This window comes from Patagioenas fasciata, chromosome 9 (genome assembly GCF_037038585.1).
Source record: "Patagioenas fasciata isolate bPatFas1 chromosome 9, bPatFas1.hap1, whole genome shotgun sequence".
NCBI lineage: Eukaryota > Metazoa > Chordata > Aves > Columbiformes > Columbidae > Patagioenas > Patagioenas fasciata.
Window position 1 is genome coordinate 10,421,399 of NC_092528.1, and position 20,945 is coordinate 10,442,343.

The following is a 20,945-nucleotide window of genomic DNA, read 5'->3' on the forward strand; positions in this document are numbered from 1 at the left end:
CAGAGCATTTCTGACTGTAGTGTTAACATCAAACTTAAAACTACAACTTATGGAAGTTAAATAAATAAATAAAGCACACAAAGATAAATCTTCCACTGACCTAAAATGCAAATCTCACATTTTTCAATGGACAAAAGAAGCATAAATAAGACCAGGATGGAATTCAGTACAGACCACACAAAAGAAAGTGCACAAGGATAGCACCAGACAGTATAATAAGGAGCTGGCAATGTTCTCTTTGTTGATTATATATACATCCCCTATTTATTTCTTCTGTCAGAGCACAGCTAAAGATGGCAAACTGGTACAGACATCTAACAAAAAGCTGATGATAAGTATAAGCACTTTTCATTGTCATTCACATGCACAGTTTAAAAGACAGATTTCTGCAATTAACTTTCTATTTTGGATTGCCATCAAGACAACTTCAGAACTATCTGCTATCAGATCTAATCCAGAGAAAGCCTAGGCAAACTTGCACGAAGCCTGGACTTAAAGATAAAGGCCTATTAAGTAACTCCACCTGAAGGGTCTCTGAACGCTATACACAAAAAACATATGCGGATAACGTTTCTTGACAATCTCTAGCTGTACTATAAATGTCCTGAGTAGCACCAGTGAGCTTCTGAGTAAAATGCAAAGCATATTAGGAAAAATTTTAAAGACAACAGAAAAAAAGTCAAGAAGATGCATACGAAAAAAAAAAAGGAATGTTTTTCAAAATGTAGGAGGACTGTAGTGCTACAAATGGCAGGTTTGTGAATTACCACAGACAGTTTTGTTAGAGTGTTGTTTTCAGGAAATAAGAGTTTGTTTGTAAATGCTTGTTTTCTCAATTACAATTCCATTGAAAGCCAGCCCAATGCAATACCACAACTCTTTGTTCTGAAATGAGTAGAGCAGTGTTTCCAGAAATTGCTTTACTCAAACTCCACATAATATAGTCATCAACTCTCATTCACTAACATTGCCAATTTTGCGCTGGATCTCACAGTCTGCTTTGGATTCCCCAGCAAGAGCGGCATTTCCTTATTATGCACATAATTGAACTGATAGTGGTACACAGTAATACCAAAGTGGGTTATTGTAGGAAGGACGTGTTACTCAGTGATCTCATGACCCAACAAGGGCAAACAGACACTGAACCCTGTGCCCACAGTCACGACTGCGAGAGGTGAGGAGGAGACTGGGCCAGTATTGTTTTTCGAGCAGAAAGATTCAGGCTCCCTTACGCCAAAGGCAGTTTTGTGTTCTGTTTTTATTTAATTTAAATTAAAAACAAAACCAAACAAAACCAAACACACACCACACAAAAAAAAACCCCAACAAACAAACAAATAAAAACCTCACAACAAGACACAAAGTAAACATGAACCAAAAAAACCCCCAAAGGTTGCACAAAGGATACCAAAGGGATATAATCTTTCCTGTAGACACACCAGCAAAAATCAGCAGGGAGATAAGTGGTAAGTTTATAAGAATAATAATTTAATTTAAGAAGAATTTATAAGTTTATAAGCAGATAGTTGTGTTGACTGCTGTACTTGTCAAGAAACCTTCCAGATAAGGGTATAATTTTAAACAGGCCTTTATATACAGCAAGGTCTGGAAGTCAGACAGTTTCTTAATTAAAACATGAAATTTGTTAGTTTTCTGGAGTCTAATTTGTTACTTGTTTTGGTTTGGTTTTTTGTGCTTTTTACAAAACTGTTCAGATTCGAATTCATTTGAGACAGTTTAAGAGTCAGAGTGAACAGTCCTTGTCCATTAATGAACTCTCTATTCCTGTTCTGTAAGGAAACCTTCAGGCACAAGAGTGAAGTTCTTGACGAAAAGGTTATGTTTACTTCATCACTGAATGACCTCAAGCTCTGGTGGGACACCAGAAGGAATAAATGCTTCATCAACTCTTCAAGTTTAAGAATCAACTCGAAATCAAGTTCATATCTCCACTGATAATGGATAAATCCTTTCCAATGCAGTAAAGCCCCAACCACAGGGATGGGGAATATCAAACCAACAGCTGATGGACTTTGTAACAGCTGGGAAGGTCATGCAGGTTTGGAGCACAGGTGTGCAGATATTAATGCTAGGCACCAACAACAGCTGGACAGTCTGCCAGGTCCCATCCTTGAAAAGCAGATGTGGTCCAGCCTAGAAAGCAGCGTGAACAACTTGTTCTCTCTCCAGAGGGAACCGTCATATCCTCGTGTAATAAAGCAGTAGAAAGTCCACAAGCAGGAAACTACTTGCAATCTTTTAAAGTCCCCTTAGAATAAAATGAATAGTTCTCCTTAATGAGAGCAAGCCTGTACAAATTGTTATCATTCTTCATTACCAGGAGATAATGAAGGCTTCCTTCACTAATAACCAGGCTGAGTAAACACCAAGCTGATAAGAATCTAGAGGTCAGCAGAAACCAGATGACGTTTCATGATTTCCTTTCTTCAGCAATTAAAGGCCATCACATTCCAGCATTCCCTCTCAGTTTTCCCAGGTCTCTTTGCTTATTTAACAACCTGAATGTTTTGTGTTTGATATAAACAGTTGTGTGGTTAGGGAAAAAGTACCACCATATTACAATTAAACACAAATCAGAGGGAGTTATGGGTGGGGTGGGGTGGAGTGGAGAGAAGAAAGAACAGGGAAAAAAGCCATTGTTTGGGAATGTCATACCACAATAGGACTTCAAACGGTTTTGTTTGCATTGTGAACAACTTGTTTATGAACAATACTGTTTTCAAGCAACCTGAAGTGGGATGGTCTTATGGTCAAGGTTGTGGAGTGAGATACATGGGGTTTGGCTCCTTTCCTAGACAACCACACAGTTCTTGTGGGACCTCAGGGAAAACAGGAAAATCCAACTGCACTGCAATGTCTTATAAGTAGGGTGATTTTTTCATTATGGCACTGGAAGCTGAATTATTCCATGTGATGTGGTGACAAATGCCCGTTAGAGGTTTGTATAGAGATATGTTTGAACACAAAGAAGTATTGCTATTTTGTAGTAATCAATGAAAACTTGGGTTTGTTGATTTTTTTCTTAAATACACAGAAAAATTGATGAAAACAGAAAAATTATTTCATCACTTGTTTCTGAAGAGAGAGGGAAATACTGGACTGTTACTAAAACAGAGATTAACTCTTCTGTGTACATAATTATTCCATAATTTTAACAGAACTGTATCATCAGGATTAGAGGTTTATCTCCTTCAATTTTCTGTGGTTTATGTGCTTAAATTCACAGATTTCTCATTCTATACTTGCTTCATTTTCTACGTAGTTCAGAATAATGAGTTCTCTTTCTAATGGTTTTGTTCCAGCCAAGAAAAAAAAAAAGACTGAAGATCAAAAGATGCCTTAACCAGTTAAAGTGTCACGGATTCAGCTGTATTTCTTTTCATATATACAGTATAGGAAATGTCAAACTTATTTTCTTACCTCAAAATCAATTAGTTGCAAGTCGGCTACTAAGGTACTAAGGAGACCACTGTTGTACAGCTCTTGAGCAAGCTGTGCCACGGCTTCTGTCTGTGGTTCTTTTTCATTCGTGCCATACAAGATTTCTTTCATGGCAACAAGGTTTTTTGAGACCTCCTCAGTGGCCTAAAGAAAATGGGAAAATACTACAGTTAAAGCACAATGTCATTTGCCTTTGTACCTGCACACTCTATTATTCTTATAATCCGCAAACTTCCACTATGGAGAAAAAAAAAATAAATCAGGAAATGACAACCTGTTAAAAATAAAAAAACAATAGATAATCATTCTGCAAATAATACTGGTTTATCTCATTAAAAAAAAAAAAAAAAAGGCAGAGGCAGGACATACGCAATTTATTTGACAAGTTACCAAAAGTAAAAACCTCTTCCTTTTAACTGCCTTTAAACTTCCCATTCAAAAATCCCCTAAGAACAGTAACGGGCTGAAAAGAACCCCACGAAATTTCCATTCTGTAAAACAGAGGTAGGCAGGATCAGACTGGAAAACATGACACGGAGACACATGCCTGTCTCTAGTCAACTGCTCAGAGAGACCAAATGCACCCCTCCTACAGACTTTGCACTCATCAGGCTCCTATTCCAGACAGTGAGGATTAAATTTTTCCTTTCCAACTAATAAAACCTCAAACAAAACCTCCTTTAATGTTCAGGTTATCTCAGTTTACAAGAACAAAGTGGCAAACAGACCCAGAAAGAGGTGTACTCAAAAGGACACAGTGATACAGGAAACAAAAGTCTAAGATGCTTCCCATTTAAGTCCGGCTTACAGAAGACAGGTCTGACCTCTCACTTAGGGAATTCAGCACAAGGAATTCCCAAGTTGCCATGATGGGCTGGAGCAGCATTTAGCAGTGGAAGCAGAGTTATCTCATGAGTAAGGAGGGGGGGGAGCGGAAATCAACTAGAACACTTCTAAACACCCACTCCCAAATCTTAAAACACAGTTACCTTGCAGAAAAGAAGAATTATTCTTTTCAATATATATGTTTACATAGTTTGGGGACAAAATGCTGAAAATGATAATCATAAATAGCTGCTTTAATTATAGTCTACTAGTTCTTCATGTGCCTAAAAGTTATGAACGGTTTGTAAGCACACTGATTTTTAGCACTTAGATGAACCTGCCAACAAGGTATGCATACACTAATGTAAAGTATGTATGATTGGTAGCACATGTAAAATGAATGAAGTGAAAAAATTATCACTTTCTGGATACTGCCTGTCTTATAAGAGGTATGTGAAAAGATTTCTTGTTTCTGCGTTATATCTAGAGAGGCTTAAGATCAGCATGACCCATGCACTGTTCAAGCCAAAGCCATTCCAGCTTTGCTAGGTATGCAAGTGAGGATTCCATGACATTTAAGGAGGCTCCATATCATTTTTAGCTCCTCCACAACTTTCCACTCGCCAACGCCTCCCTCTGCTTGCTAACTGCAGTTCCCAGTCCCAGTTTCCTCCTTAATCAAAATTCCAAAGGATTTTCTGAACACTTTTAGTAAGACAGCAAGAAGCAGGTGCTTGGTAAGACTGCTTAGATTCATGACAGCTTCTGAAGACGTAAAATGAGAAAGCCAGCACACCATATTGTAGTAGTGTGATGCCACACAAGTGTTCTATTTCTTTAAAAATAAGAAGAAATATTTGTTTACTAGGAAAAAAACAGGAACATCTGCCAAATGTGGAGATATGAAGAGATGCCTTTGATGCAAGGTTACCAAGGAAAGAGGAAGCAGCAATAAAAATTCTATTGCAGTTTGTCCCTGCACACTCATTTAGAAAACAAGCTGAAAGAAAGGCAGAGGTTCGAGTAACTACCTACTTTAAGTAAGACGGTGGCAATACTGAGGGGATTTCTGCAATTAAAAGAATGCTGGTAGAGAGTTTTTCATACAAAAACTCCAGAAATCAGAACCCTGCCAAAAGTTTAATAATCATACTCGAAGGCTCTCCCTTACCACCATCCCAGGACAGATGCTAGTAATGGAAATGCTTACCAACCAGACAGAAAAAATAGTGTTTCCAAACTGAGTGGTTTTTTCTTTAAATCAAAACCAAACCAAACAAATAAAAAAAGACAAAAAAAAACCCACAAACAAACAGGAGAGAGAGACACACCAGGACTTGAATTTATTTCTCATGTTCTTCACAGCTACCAAGACCATCAGAATGTGCTTCACTTGAACTTTGAACAACATATGGCTTTAGTGGGAAGTAACGGTTAGACACACAGGAACACAGGACAGCCCAGGGTGGAAGGCACCACAGGAGCACACTAGGGTCCAACCAGCTGCTCAAGGCAGGGCCAACCTTGAAGTCCCATCAGGTTGATGAGGTTCACAGGCCATCATGCTCTGAGCAGCTCCCTGACAGACACCCCACCATCCCACCGCCTGTACCAATGCCTGACCACTGTCACCACAAAAAGAGGCTTGGTTGTATCACTGCAACTTAGGCCAAACTGTCATTTCTGGATACATATTACAAATACAGAAATCGAGGTTTTCTGAAAGTATTATCATCAATAACCAAGGTCTCTTGATGCACTGCACTTCTATAAAATAAGACATTTCTATATTCCCTCCTAATCTAAAACACAACATCAAAAGGAGTAGAAATAAACTCTTACAAACTTGTTATAGAATCTCTCTTCTATTCCATGGACTCTCAAACATATTCCAAATACATGATGTGCAGAGCTATTTTTGCCATTTCAAACGCAGAACGGAATTTAGATAGCTACATGGAAAAATATAATGCTACGTTAAATATCAATGTTAAGACCTAAGCGAAAACCTAGTAAAAAAAAAAAGTTGAGGAAGATAAGGCTGGTGAACATTACTTGCAAGTTTTCCTACGATACTGAGATCTAAATAATTGCCTAATTTGCCAATTTCTTTTAACAGGAACAAAAAAGGGTAAAGAAAAATCAAAATACACAAGGAAGTCCATCCAAAAGCCCATGATCAAGAATGGAAGTAACAATCGGACACCATGTATATATAAATAAAAGATATCTATTATAATATAATACATAAGTAGGGTATATTTTATGTATACAGAATATACACAGAATGTGTATTGTATATTCTACATATTATAGTCTCTACATATTTTGTATGAAAATTATATTAAAATGTATTTTTATATATTAAAATTACAAACATGTATTCTCAATACTGAGAAGGAGCAACCATGGAACAATCAGTTTTTGATAATAATTCTGGGAAAAATCACATTTGAAATTCGATGGTGCCAGACAATCAATAGCATTAGAGGACAGTCAAAATATAAAAGTAAAATGTATGTAAGGAAAATAAAGAAAATACTTATTTCTCTATTTTATCAAAGACAGGAAGAGATTATTTAAAGATAAAAAGAGACACTATGAAGTCACGTATGATTGTCAGACCAGAATCAGCTGCATGTTTTTATAGCTATGAACCACTATGGTTTATTCCAGTCTCTAGGATATTTCACCAATATTTCCAAAATTTACTATTTCCTTAAATGCTAAGCAATGCAAATACCAAATACTTCATATAGATTTGTACAGCTGGAGTATCTGAGTTTTACCAAGCAACACTTGCCTATACCTAAAGAAACAGTAGAAGAAGATAAAGAACACATGGTCAGCCTTTAAGTATTTGAGATGAGCCCAGCAGGCTCTGGGTCTACAGTCAGAGGTTCTACCCACATTGACAATGCAGTTACATAATTTGCACTATCAATTAAAACATCCATCAAAAAGGCAACCTAGCTATAATTTTGAGCCTGTACTTGGGAATATTTTCACTAGACTAGACCAGTAAGCAGCAAACCCCATTCTATTTAAATTGATCGGATTTCAAAACACTTACAAAACCATACAAATCTGTAAATATATGATTATCTGTGTCAGTGCCACCAATTTATTTTAAAGGCCAACAATGATTACATTATTTTTCAGCAGACATCTAGCATGAAGATATCATTAAAGAGATAAGATCAGTTAGAAGAGAAGCGTGTCTTCTCACCCATGACTTCCAGAGGAAACCCCAACTTCACCCTTTGGGTACCAACCCCATGCAGCAGGCAGGGCAGATCTCGTAACCTTCGGCCTTCTTTCAACCGGAGTTAATTGTACAAATATGCGTAACAAATTCAAAATGTTACTGCTTTGTAAATGACAGTGTCAACTCACCGAATGAAACCTGATCTACACCTATGGTAACGTGACATAATATTACATTTGGACAGCTGAATCAAACCAGCATATCGCTGTAACCCTTATATGTCCATTGTATAGAGCTGGTAACTTAAAGGAGACCAACCATGCCTACAACAGTCAACCCGCAGGGGTTAACAACATGGTTGACACAATTATCTGAAAGCCAAAACCAGAGCAGTTATGAGCAGGTTAACCCAAGGTCAGAGGGTAAGGAAGAACAAGTTGATTACATGAGGAAATCTTTACCTTCACAACAGTAAATGTGTGCCACAAAACAACTGAACTGGTAGGATAAAAATAAATGCTGATGTCAGCCAAAGAGGAGGAAGAGATGCAAATAAGAGACTCATTAATGGGCTAGATCAAGGGTAGGTCTCGTTTATATGAAGGAGCTTTCCTTCTCATTCCCTTCAGCCCCCCTTTCTGAAAAAACACAAGTAACGGTTAATTTCCAGCATAGGCGATGAACACATTCAGTTATAAAGTACTTGTCGTTTCAAGTTTCCCTTCCAAAAACAAGTTGTTGCCTGTGTCCTGAGTGAAAGGCTGTGACCAGTGCACAGCCAGAGCTGCTCTGCACGGGGCACAATGTGCAGCTCTGACAGCTGCTCCACATCTCAGCTCCCGAGCAGAGATCACCAACTTCAGGAACATTTCTAAATGACCTGAAGAATTACCTGGTTAATTATTCTCCAGTACTCACAGAGCTCAAACTAAGGTAGATCAACACGCAACTAGAATTCACTTTTTGAATTGCAGGCAGAATGTTTCATAATTTAACAAGATGCATGATGAACACTACTGTTGTTTTACATGTTTTACATGTTTATATGTTTTATCTCCTTTAAGCAGAACGTGTTGCTTTCTATATGACACAGGAGAAACAACTCCACAGGCTTAGCATATTATTCCTTGTGAAAGCAGCAGCCTCCCATAAATGAGGTCTTTAAAGAAGATGGAGGTATGGGATTAAAGGCCAGTAAGAAGCAAATGGTACATAATAATCTTCATCTACAGCATCAAGAACACAGGCATGTGATACAGCACACAGCTATGCACAATGGAATGAAGTTGGCCTGTTCCCCATTAGAGGTCTAAGCAAAAAGAAAAAGATGGCACAAAAGAGATTTCAAGATCAAGCCACATTTCCAGGAATTAATAATAAGGCTGAGATGAAGAAGGCAGAGCCGTGTCTCATAAAGGACTCCTCAGAATGCACCTACCCCTCCTTTCCTGACAGATGTCTTCATTAGAGACAGAAAATAAGCAGCAGCAAATTAAAATCCTCCCAGTCTCCACACAGGCCTGCGTAACAGGCCATAACATCTTTCTATCCAGCAAGAGAAAAAAAGCATCAGAGAAAAATTCTGTGGTACATTGCAAGAGACCTGGAACATACCACATACTGGCACTGGGGTAGAATGTGCTCATTCCAAAGACTATCAGGATCAAGATGGCCATTCAGTTAAGATCCAGATTCCCCTGCATTTAAAGCAGTAGTGCCAAATCTAGGTGAAACTGGATGTGGAGAAGCTGGCTACACTCTGCTTAAAACATGCTGGTCAATATGAAAAAGACTGAATGTGAAAAAGACTGTGACTTAACTCCTACACATGATTCTGTAAGGATGCCAAGAATGGCCCAGAACAGTTAATAATAATGCTGGGAGAGGATCCAAGGAGGGTATCATAGCCTGCTTCAAAAGCTGGTAGACTGGCCAGGGAAATGCTTTATTTTCTTTTTTTGTTTGTTTGTTTCATCTGGTGTTTCATGTTGGTGTTTTAAGTATTGAAATCTATGCCCTTGTGCTAAGTTTACCAGGAAAAACTTCACCTAAACAGTAAATACCCTGCCATACAAGTCACCAGGTGCAATGCAGCTGCACACAGGTTGAACTTGAAAGTAATTTTTAGTAAAGCTATCAAGACTACCAGTTGAGAAGTAAACTGCTGTTGACAGGTTCAGATCCTGAAGTAGCACTAAAGGAAACTGCACTAGTACATGAACTTTCCACCACATCTTCCTCTGGGCTGAAGAAAAGGTAAGAGTACAACCTCTACTGACATCCACAAAGACAGAGTTCCTTGGTTTCAGTAACAGAGACACTGCTCTATCAACATTTGCACAGACAAGCACAGACAGAACTACTGTACAGTAGTAAAGCCACTACAGTGGACACAGGCACCAGAACACTGTACAGCTGTGAGCTGCTTAATAAACAATCCAACATCCTACAGTTCCAAATCAAATTATTTTAAGTATCATGTCAGCTGTCAGTAGCATAAAAATGCAAAGGCAACAAACATGAAACACACCTGTTCAAAGGTACACAATAACTTACCCTTTATCACAGTAAAAAACCCCAATTATTAATTCTTAATTGATTCAGCTTCAACAACTGTAATTGCCTTTTCCCCCCCCGCTTTCAATTACTGTTTAGCAATTGGAAAGTCTCAACTGTACCTTTTCTGCCTTTTTGTCAGAGATATCTTGCTTTTCTAGAACTGCCATACTTTCCTTCAGGTTCTTCACTATGTCTGCAGGAGACTTGTGGGACTTGCCAAAAGGGAATGGCATGATTGCGACCCACGAGGTTTTCCTTCTACAGCTCCTGCTTCACCTGGAAAATGAAGAGAAAAAAAGCATGTAAAAAAGTAGAAACACATGGTCAGTATAACAACATACATGAGGATGAAGACAGTAGCAAAGGTGGAAAAAACATCCCTGAAAGTTCAACTAGATCTTGCCATGACAAACTTAAATGCTTGTGTTTCTAACTCTTTAAAAAAACCCACAAGATACGGCATCTAAGAACTCACATTAAGGTCACTACCTTACACTCCAGGAACAAATTAAAGAGTACCGTAATTATATCCAAAACCACATACTGTACAAATGCCACATATGGGCAGGACTAACAAGGATAAATTATTCCAGTTAATGCTATCAAGCAAAATGCCTTCTTATGTTAGGTTTTAGACACACAAGTCATCATGTCTCAGTGGTTCTGCAACGACTATCCAGGTAGAAGCTTCTACCCACATTCATTCCATAACAGATGCAAAGCAGATGCAAAGTCTGTGCCTTAGCACGGGAGCTACGAGAACGATGCAGATGAGGTTCCAATGTCAGAACACTTGGTATGTCCTGGCTTTTTTGTATCAATCTTACTGTAACTTCATGCTGAAATACAGTCTCACCCCAGCGCATTTAATGGGAAATAAAATTTGCCACCAATAACAAGGATGTAACTAAGGCACTTGAAAACATTAAAACCATAGACCTGGTATTTATCTCTTCGAAAAGACAAAACTTCTCTTAAGGGAGCAATTTTCCTTCCCTAAAAATATTTGATTCTTGAATCCAACTACATTAATTCCTCTGTGTATTTACATATATTTGCTTTTACACATAAACATATATTCACTTCTGTGTACAAAACAGAAAAGTATTAATAGTACAAATGAGTAAATAAAAGCTTTTGTGACTAAACATATACACCCTCATTTAAACAATAATAAAAACTTACAAGTGAATTCCATAAAGCATACCTCTAGAACTCTAATCTAGACAGAAAAGAACAGGAAATCCTGCATTAAAAATGCTGACAATGCTACTTCTGCTGGACACAAAAGACAGTTGAAGCTGACATAGCGAAGTTTACACCGTCATTACAAAGAAGGGATATTACCCTGAAATTTAGTAATTTCTGTTTCCGTAGAATGTCCATGAAGTAACAAGTCAATCATAACCAGTACATATTAAAGTTTCTTATCTAATACCACACACCTTGATCCTTGATTAAAATACCAGCTCACTCACCATGAACTCCAAAACGTTAATCCTGATCTTAATCAAGCATGTTTTGATCGAGAATTAAAAATATCTATTTGATGCTATTTTTGAGTCATTAGATTTTTTAAGACAAGTTGAGCTGGCACAAGGGCAACAATTTAAAGGTGAAGAACAGAAGCACCCAGATCTTTAGCCAAGAAAATCTCCGCATATAAAGGTATTTCAGGTAACCAGATACAGAGACCTGTTCCATGCCTGCAACTGACCCAACACTGCTGACAAAAAGCATAAAGGCAGGTAGTTCTCAATCAGATTACTTTCAGATCCAAACATTAGTATGAAGGTTGAAACAAGGCCTTCCACCAGCTATTTCCATTCTTACATTAGATCATGAGGACTTTCTGTTGCTTTTGTTTTGTACTATAATTGTCTCACTATAGTAATCTCTCGTTCACAATCTGCACAAAGAAGGGGTTGTAACACAGAAAATACAAATGCAGGACTGGTACCCTAAGAGATAAAAAGCTGCCCACATTCCTTGTACAAGAGAATTGTATGCCTCAACTTTGCCACATGTAGTGGAACAGAAACCTACCTTTAAGAAAAACATGACTACTCATTGTTATTTAATGACAATGTCATGGCATTTAAGACACTGTTTAATGAAAATTACAGTATTTTCACACAGGATTTTTTTTTTCTAGAGACGTGTGAAAATAAGTACATTTTCCCCACAGCATAGATGATATACCTCAGGCATCACAGCAACATTTGAAATGTTCCCTTTATCTCTCCCTTTCTGCCAAATTCAGATGAGCCCTGAAAACAAAGCTGGATTCTTTCACGCTTGCATATCATCACTGCTAATAACAGCATTTAACAACTACTCAGCATATTCATTCTGGAAGATGGCTATGCCCGTGTAACAGCAGGACTGGCTCAAAAAACTCCTAGTCTTAATTCCTTGGATTATGTGCTAGAATAAAATCCAGTAGGAATCCAAACAGTTATTTGAAAGAATAAAAATATTATATGGAATCAGAAAAGTATTACAGCAATACACAAAGAAAAGAAATCAAAAGCAAGAAAATATCTCTGTATACTCACTTTCTAGATCAGAACTAAGATAATTCTAAACTAAAAGACTACATGGATGACATACATAACATAGAAATATACAATAATGACAAACAACTGCCCTCACGGTGTGCCAAATATCTAGATTCACAAAACTTGATTGCCCTCCAGTTAGCGCTCAATTTCTTCTTTAAATTAAAAACAGTCTACCACTAATTTATTCATGAAACCTTCCAGGTTCTGTATAAATCAGATATGCCTACATACATAAGTAATACATGAGTTTTATTCTATGTACTAGTGTATCTAATAGAAAATAATCCATTAATAACAGTTCATTAGCATATATTTATACTAGCATATATTTCTACGGAACGTTTTTTCCCAATTCAGGTAACTTCCTCTTTAAATTTCTCATGAGCACTTCAGAAAAATCAGGAAAGAATGCCAGCACCAGTAAGAAGGAAATCCTTGATTACTGAAGGTGACAATTTTCCTTCAAGGTATTTCATTTGTTATATAAAATGGAGTAAGTGCGTTGTTTCTGCTATTTCGGTTTATTACTGGAGAGAATGCAGTGGCACTGCCAGGAACATTATCTGGGACCTCCAGACTGAAGACCCCACCAGCCCTGATGTGAAGCTCTATTACTGAAGAACCTGTACCACATCCTGCCAAGAAAAAGCCGCAGCAGTCCTTTGTCCGTTAGAGCTGCACCTCATGCAGCGAGGAGAACACAGGCAGGCTGTTCCTCCAGCCCCACAAAACCACCCCAAGCAGCAGCCTGTGCACAATAGACAATGACAACATCTGTGTGGGATCGGAAAGAACTGCAATCACCCGCATCTGCAAAACGGGAAGAAAAGGAAACAACATCAAATGACATTTGTTGTAAATAAGAACAGACCTTACATCATGTCAAATGATAATTGTTTCACATTACTAGCACCTGGCAGCCTTTCAAATTCATGATAAAATTTTGATTGTGGCTTAAGAAAGCGATCATGGAACTTTCGAAGAGTTAACCTGCACAAGTAAATGGACAGTTCTGTGCTCTGCTGGGCTGCTTTGCTTTACCTTTCCTTCCTAGAAACCTTGCTGCTTTTATCCATTTGTTAAAAGAAGCCATGAATGATATTATACAAAACTCAGGCTTTCTTAGGCATGCCATTTTATTTCATCAATATTCAAGCATGCCAAACCTAACAAAATTTAAGGTCCTCAAAGCAGTGGTGTCACAGCCACATTTAGAAATCTTAAACAATGTTATAAATCCAAATGGACTGTCAAACAACAATATGGCATGCAGCCAAACACCCAGAGATTTCAGCACAACTGACACAGAGCGGCTGACACACACTCGGGCACGCTGGGACATTTGGGCTTTTGTGATAACAAGAGACAGTAGACCCACTGTTTCACATAGTATATCATTTCTAGCTCTGTCAATGCAGCGTGCAATCGCGCACAGTTTGTTTTATGTATAAGGCTTTATGGTGTTTTTTTTTTCACTGCATTGACCATACAAACCAATTAACATCCAATTTTAAACTAAAGTGTATCACAGATAAGGTTTTTTTCAAGTAAGCAGGTAACACTTAAACGTGTTTCACTGTAAGGACAGCCCTCTTCCAAAAAATTGCTGCAACAACAAATACGGGAGCACGATACACAAATCCATCTCTTAATAAATTTTAATTCTCTACAGAAGAGATTCACCACCCTGGAGTGTAATTGTTGTGAGAAAATGTGCTACCTATTATACCAGTAGAAGTATGTGCTACAGTGCAAACCCTGATTACTTAACAAGAGAAGGGATTTTTGGTGTTGGTGGTGTGCTTATTTTAAATAAAGCATATTGTAAGATGCTTGTATGACTATTTTCAAGATAATGGTGGTACCCAGGACTAAGGACTGCAGTGGCACGTGCAGAGATACTCCACAGACAACTGAATTGCCAGCATCGAAGTCTCGGCAATGCAGGCTTTTAAAGCTATAATGAAGCTGAGGGAACATTAGCTGTATAGGCAAAGACAAAAAAGCGAAGTCAGGCTTTCTGCTCATCACATACCATGAATTACCACAACATAAAAAATTTGTAACTTTTTTCTCTGCATAGTACTATAATCCATAAATAAAGCATCAAATTAATTCAAGTATTCACACTATTCCTGCTCAGGAGGGCAAATGTCTACCTTTCCTCCATGCAAAATGCTACTTAAACAACATATAAAACACCTACGTTACCAATTTTGTGAAACAACCAGATAAAATAAACTCAATGTCTTACTCTTTTGTAGGCTTCCCAGTTTAACTGCACTGTATTAAGGTAGATCTTGTTGCCTTGTTCAGGCACCAAGAGTTTAAGGTGACTGCTTTTAGTAAGTTCCTAACAAGTAGAAGAGGAGGGGAAAAAAGAAAACAAACAAACAAACAAAACTGCTGGAGATCAAACAAAATCAATTTGAATAACGCCAAAACACTAACAATAAGGTTCCCCTACAACAGCTGGTTCCCGAAGGGACGTCCCATTCCCCCCACTCCTTCCCCTGCCTTTACACCAGGCCCAGCTGACTCACCCCTGAGCTGATTCAACCCACTATGCTATCAGAAACCAAACACGTAAAAGGAAAGTAAGCAATGAGAAGCGTGAGGAATGTAAAAAAAGCATCCCTTTGACCTGCAAGTAGTTGTGAATCAGCTCTCTCATCTCATGATCTCACCATAGGGGCACTTCATGGTAAGGCTGGAGCCAAATCAACCACAGGACTGAAGGAGGAAGGTCACACTCCACCAGTTATTTGGGGTGGTCCAATATTTGTCGGAATGCCCAGCATGCAGGCTGAGCTCAACAAAATGGCAGAAGAGAAATCCAAAATAAATGGGGGGGGAGGGGAAGAAAAAAATTCTGAAATGTTCTTCAGAGCAACCAGCACAAGGCGCTCCCAGGTATGAGGCAGAGCCAGCCCAAGAGAGGAAGGCGAGGAGGAGGCTGAAGGGCACAGCATCTCCTCCTCATCTCTCCTCCAGGGGCAGGGAGGCTGCCCACCACTAACGCCAAATCCTTAACACATGCCAGTTACATTCAACAGTGTTAATAACACATGGGAGATTGACTTAAGCAAATACAATAAAATAAATAAGAGAGTCTACTAAGGCAAAATACCCAGATTCACAATAAGCAGTTGGGTTTACTCTGTATATGCATTTTTAATTGAAAATGTATCAGTCTATTACTGAAAAAACATGCTGCATCTTGCCAGAGAGGCATGTTTGTATTAAAAACATAACACTGTGAGCACGTGCTTGTCCTGACAGAATTGATTTCCTCTCAGAATCTGCTCTTTTGTTGTACGCCTCTTGAATTAACAAGGATCATTAAGCTAATATTGAAGCCAGTAACATAAATCAGTTTTCATCAGGTCTTATTGTTACAAGCAGCTGTTAGTTCAGCCAGAATTCACCACTGTGAAGGCTGGTTAGAACGATAAAACTAGAAACAGATCAAGAAATGATGCATTTTTAAAAGCACTGCCTCACTCTCAGACATGCCTAGCATCCAAAAGGCAGAATGACAGCCATTCCTTTGATCGAAGAACCATTTTTTATGCAAGCTACCATGCTCTTTGGGAAAAGAATATTCAAGCACTTCAAAGGCAGAAGTAGACATCATATTAGCTATTCAGTCCTCTTGTACAAGATGATAGTTTTACTGGTTATCTGAGTATTTTGCCATACTTTCGGTACCATCTGTACTTCCCATAAGCAGTGTGAGCAAGAGGAGCAGCAGTCCCAGCCGCTGCCAGGATATAGCTGACCGAAGGCAGCATCCGTCATTTCCTTCAGGATATTATTTAAATGGAGTACTCACATTCATCATTAAAACATTCTTCCACACTCTTCACGTGCTGTTGTCTATGACACCTTTCAGTACCCTGGTTCTGGATGTGTAGTTTCCCACTAGATTAAACAATTTTCTGAAGCTTCAGCATTGTACCGAAAACATTTTTTCTTTTTGATACGCTAAACAAATTGAAACATGACAGCCTCTCATTTAAAATTCATGTATAAATAGCGTAGTTTACTAATACAACCTCCCAGACAAAACCTTTCTATCATGGAGTAAAGGAGACTGATAAAGAGCAGAAGCCACACCTCAATCTATTTCAGGGCTCCAGCAAGAACTAGTTAGTACAACCATGGCTTTACCTGCATAAGCACACCATTAACAGAATGGCTATGGTTGTCAATGGTAATTCCTGGCACTACCAGCTGGCAAAATTTAAGAGTATACTCCAGCTCTAAGGCACTTTTGCTGTCCTCTAAATACTTCTGCACACCTTTTCAGCATTTCTTTCAAGATAACTTTAAAATGTGGATAGAACAACTCCATCAACTGTCTCACATATAAGTAGTAAAACTTTTGACATATTACATGGCTAAAGCAGTCAATGATCTGCTTGGGTCTCTTGTGATATTTGGTGAGGAACATAATTTATACATGTAAGTTTTCTTTCAAGACAGGCATGTTCATCTCATCTCTGGCATGTCCCGCCCAACACTGAACACTAGCATCCTCCCTAAAATTCACTATTAATTTGTTCTATCAAGTCTGCAGTGTATGAAAACTTTAATTTGATTCTAAAGCAGTTTCACAACTTTGCATCACAGAATTACTGGTGGTGCTAACCACTTAAAGATTAAAATGGAAAAAAAATCCCCTACCTAAGAATGGTAAATTCTCTGCTGTAATACAGATTAACAACTGAGTGAACAAAAAAGATCAATTCAATGCACACAAAAAAAAAAAAAAAAAGAAAAATTGGAAAATAAATTTCTACATAAAAACGAAACACATCATATGAAACATCTTCTTATGGCTTTCTGAAAATTTCAAAGGAATTAAGAGCCCAGCAGTTCACAGCTCTGCTTGCGTCTTTAGCACCAAATGCCAGCTGATTCCTTTCATTAAGCAGGCTTCTCTCTTGCCATTCAATTACCGACACTTCTGCCTCTCCCAGAGTCCATTTCTCCAGCAGACACCTGCACCATGTGGGGGAAAGAGCAGGGCACCTGCTGCCATCAGGCTCTACAAGCTCACTGCAGCCTCCTAAGCTACCTTATACTTGGTGACTTGTAGATTGTTACATTCACTGCAGTTTAACACACAGCTACAGAGCTTCTGCAGAAACTTAAGTAGAAATAGGTTTTAAATACGGCTGCTGCTTTAGAGGGGCTTCAGAGATCCAGAATAGGCAAAACAGTCTGTTAATACTAATGCTTAGTGTCTGAGATCCCAGCTCTTTCTCCATATTCAAGGAAATCTTATGACTCAGATTCTTTCCCTGGTGTACTGTTTAGTTACTCCACCCATTTGTTTCCCCACAAACCTTACTGCTATATTGCAATATGGTATACAGACAAGCATGTAAATGCCTCACCCATTCCTTGGTAAATATAGTTTTTAAAAAATAGTAATCACAAGTTTCATCACAAAAAGTAACTACTATGTCTAACACACTGCACACAAAGAAAGAAAAACTTACTTCAAGTTTCAAGAAAAATTGTCAGCCGATGTGCCCACTTCTGGCCAAGCTGAAGTTCAAATAATTTTCCCATAACCTGGCATTACAGTCACCCCCCTGTTGGCTCAGATGCCTTTATTGCATCATCACAAAACCCAGAATATTTGTTACATGACAAAAAAACACTACAATTATGTACGTGCCATTCTACCCACCCTTGGAAGCAAAAAATGCAAATCCAAAGAGTCTCCTCTGTAACTGCTTCTATTCCTGAGTATAATTATTCCCATTCCTTTCCAGAGGTTTTCCCTTTGCATCAGATTTCTGATACAGATCTAAGGGTTAATGTTGAGAGTGAAGAAGTGGTAAAAGTGAAGGCAGAAAGTACACTGCAGTTCAGTCTCTGACTTCATTTCACATAGTGCACTATGGTCTACAGTTAACGTGGCCCAATAACTAAAGACAGCTGTACGAATATCAGAAACTGCACAAGCGAGGCACAGGAAAACCTACTAGCAACACAACATCGGCATTTACTTTTTAACCAGAAATCTGGTGCAATAAACAGAGGAAAAACAGATTATCCAAAACATGAATTAGTTATGTAAGTAAGGAGGATGAGAATCCTACGTACTAGCACAAGATAGGATGGGAAATGCACGTGCGCTTTTTGGGCGTTTTGTTTTGAAGAGAAGTTGAAAACAATTAAACTGTAAGAATGGTCCTGGGATTGTTCCAGGTACAATCCTCTAAGGTGCCATTTTCTTTAGATAATTTTCCATCAATAAACAAAAAACTACACAAGCCATTCTCTAGAAGCACAAGTAACAAAGGTGGGGAAAAAAAACCAACAACATCAAAGTAGTAAGTTAATGGGTTATTCAACAATGATCCAAACATAGATCAGGAACATCCTAAAAACATCAACTTAAGAACTGGAAGATATATCAAGGAGTATCCATTTTCCCTAACTGATGACTACTGGCCCCTACCATAGGCAGAATATAATAAACAACATCAGTCTCTCCTTTGACATATTACACCTGCTAAGGCTTCCCTTCCAAAATAATCAATTTGGGTGTTCACAATCAAAGACTATTTATGTTAGACTACTGTACAATTCACCTCAGTCCCAGCAGCGCCTCAGAAGCCAGCTGAGATGACATGCAATCAAGCATAGCTTAATGTCTCTGGGTTTACTTTTGTGCATTAGTTTGACATAACTAGGGCACAAACCCAAAACCAACAGGCACGGCAAGCTGCACTGCAAAAAGATGTCAAGTGGTTGAACTCCTGGGAGGTGACTCTGAGACCACAGATGACTCCTCAATTCTGCCATTTTCACCTTCATGGAGAGACCCTATTGGCATGACACAAAGATTAAAATTTAAATTACTCTGAGATCAACTCTCATGAATCCAAGCTGACTCTTGCTACATGAAACTGAAAGAACTTGGCACATTATTCAATGATTACATATCGCCTCTGCAAAAGGGAGTTCCTGACATAACCTAGGGGACTTATGTACTGAGTCACAGAGAAGGCAGGAGAGAACAATCAATAAACTACTTAGAATCATGACCCCAACATTACTGTGAACCCTTTCCGTCTTGTTCATTACATCCTCATTCAGTAAAGGGAAGAAGTTGTTCAGGTTTGGTTTTTTTTTTTTCCTTAAATTATCTCTTACCTAGTACTAGGAGCTAATGTACAGGAAATATCTGAGCTGATCCATAAGGTCATTAATCCATTTGACAAATACGCTTTCTGTCAAACTATTATTCTGCCACGGTCCCCGACACTTAAAATAGAGTTTTGATGACAATACAAAGGGTTTACTGACACAGCTCTGTTGCTAAATCCTACTGGTGCAGATACAGCTTATATTAGTTAAACCACCACTTCTGACCACAGTAACTGCAACCATGGGCTTAACCTTTACAGAGAGTGTTCTTTCCTTTACAATGACAACCAACACCAGTACCACCATAAATCAAGTGTCAAGTGTGATTTTGCCAAGCTAGTTGTATGGACGTGCCTTTACCACAGAACTTTTACCCGGCTTATCCTCAGATGAAAATGCCTGCTTCTTCCCTAGTACGCTGTACTAAGGACAATACGGCAGATGGGAAAATTGCACAAAGATCAGCAAAATCAGAGTCTAGCCAGCAGAAACTTCTCTTTTTCCCTAAATACTCAAGATTAAGAATCACTTGAAATAGAAAAAAAAAAAAAAAAATCAACACGTTATAGGCCAGAACACACACAGATACTCAGATATACACCTCAGTGCTACCAAGACAACAACAACTTATGAGAAGTAGCTGCCTGAAGTTTAGGATGAACAAAAGTGTTACAGGTTCAGGAAAGAGAAAATACAATTATAATATTATCTCCCATTTCAACTAAACTAGAAGTCATTACTGAACTGATGATCAAACTGTGTGCCATGATAATAAAAAATAAAACAAACAAGCAAACAAAACAAAACCTTAAATGACAATTCATTAAATTCTCCCAAGAGAAAAAAAACAGCCACAGTGATACAGAAATTTCACATCAATAATTTCAAGATTACAATATTCCTAAAGCAGCTATTAAAAAAAAGTGTACTTTAGACAGCTCCCTCAAACCACCTCTGATTCTCCTGCCAGTTCACATGTTTGGTCTACATCTTCAAAGTCATTAATAGATTTTATTTCTGACACATAAACCACATCACACCTCAACTGCCAAGACAGGTGTGTTCCTTTGGGGCAAGGCAGATCACAGAAAGATAAACTTAAGGGCAGAGATGATGCATACCAGGGTTAGGAGAACTCGCCATGGCACAAAACT

At 38.3% G+C, this 20,945-nt stretch overlaps 1 protein-coding gene across 1 annotated transcript in view; it reads right to left on the reverse strand.

The window, feature by feature from the left end:
• CAB39 (calcium binding protein 39) overlaps positions 1-20,945 on the reverse strand; it is a 40,648-nt gene that overhangs the window by 9,598 nt on the left and 10,105 nt on the right. Inside the window, exons 2-3 of the mRNA XM_065844825.2 lie at positions 10,174-10,330; positions 3,442-3,606 (exon numbers count right to left, since the gene is read on the reverse strand). Of these exons, the coding sequence (XP_065700897.1) occupies positions 3,442-3,606; positions 10,174-10,287 (279 nt within the window). The 5' untranslated portion in view covers positions 10,288-10,330. The remainder of the gene's footprint in view (positions 1-3,441; positions 3,607-10,173; positions 10,331-20,945) is intronic.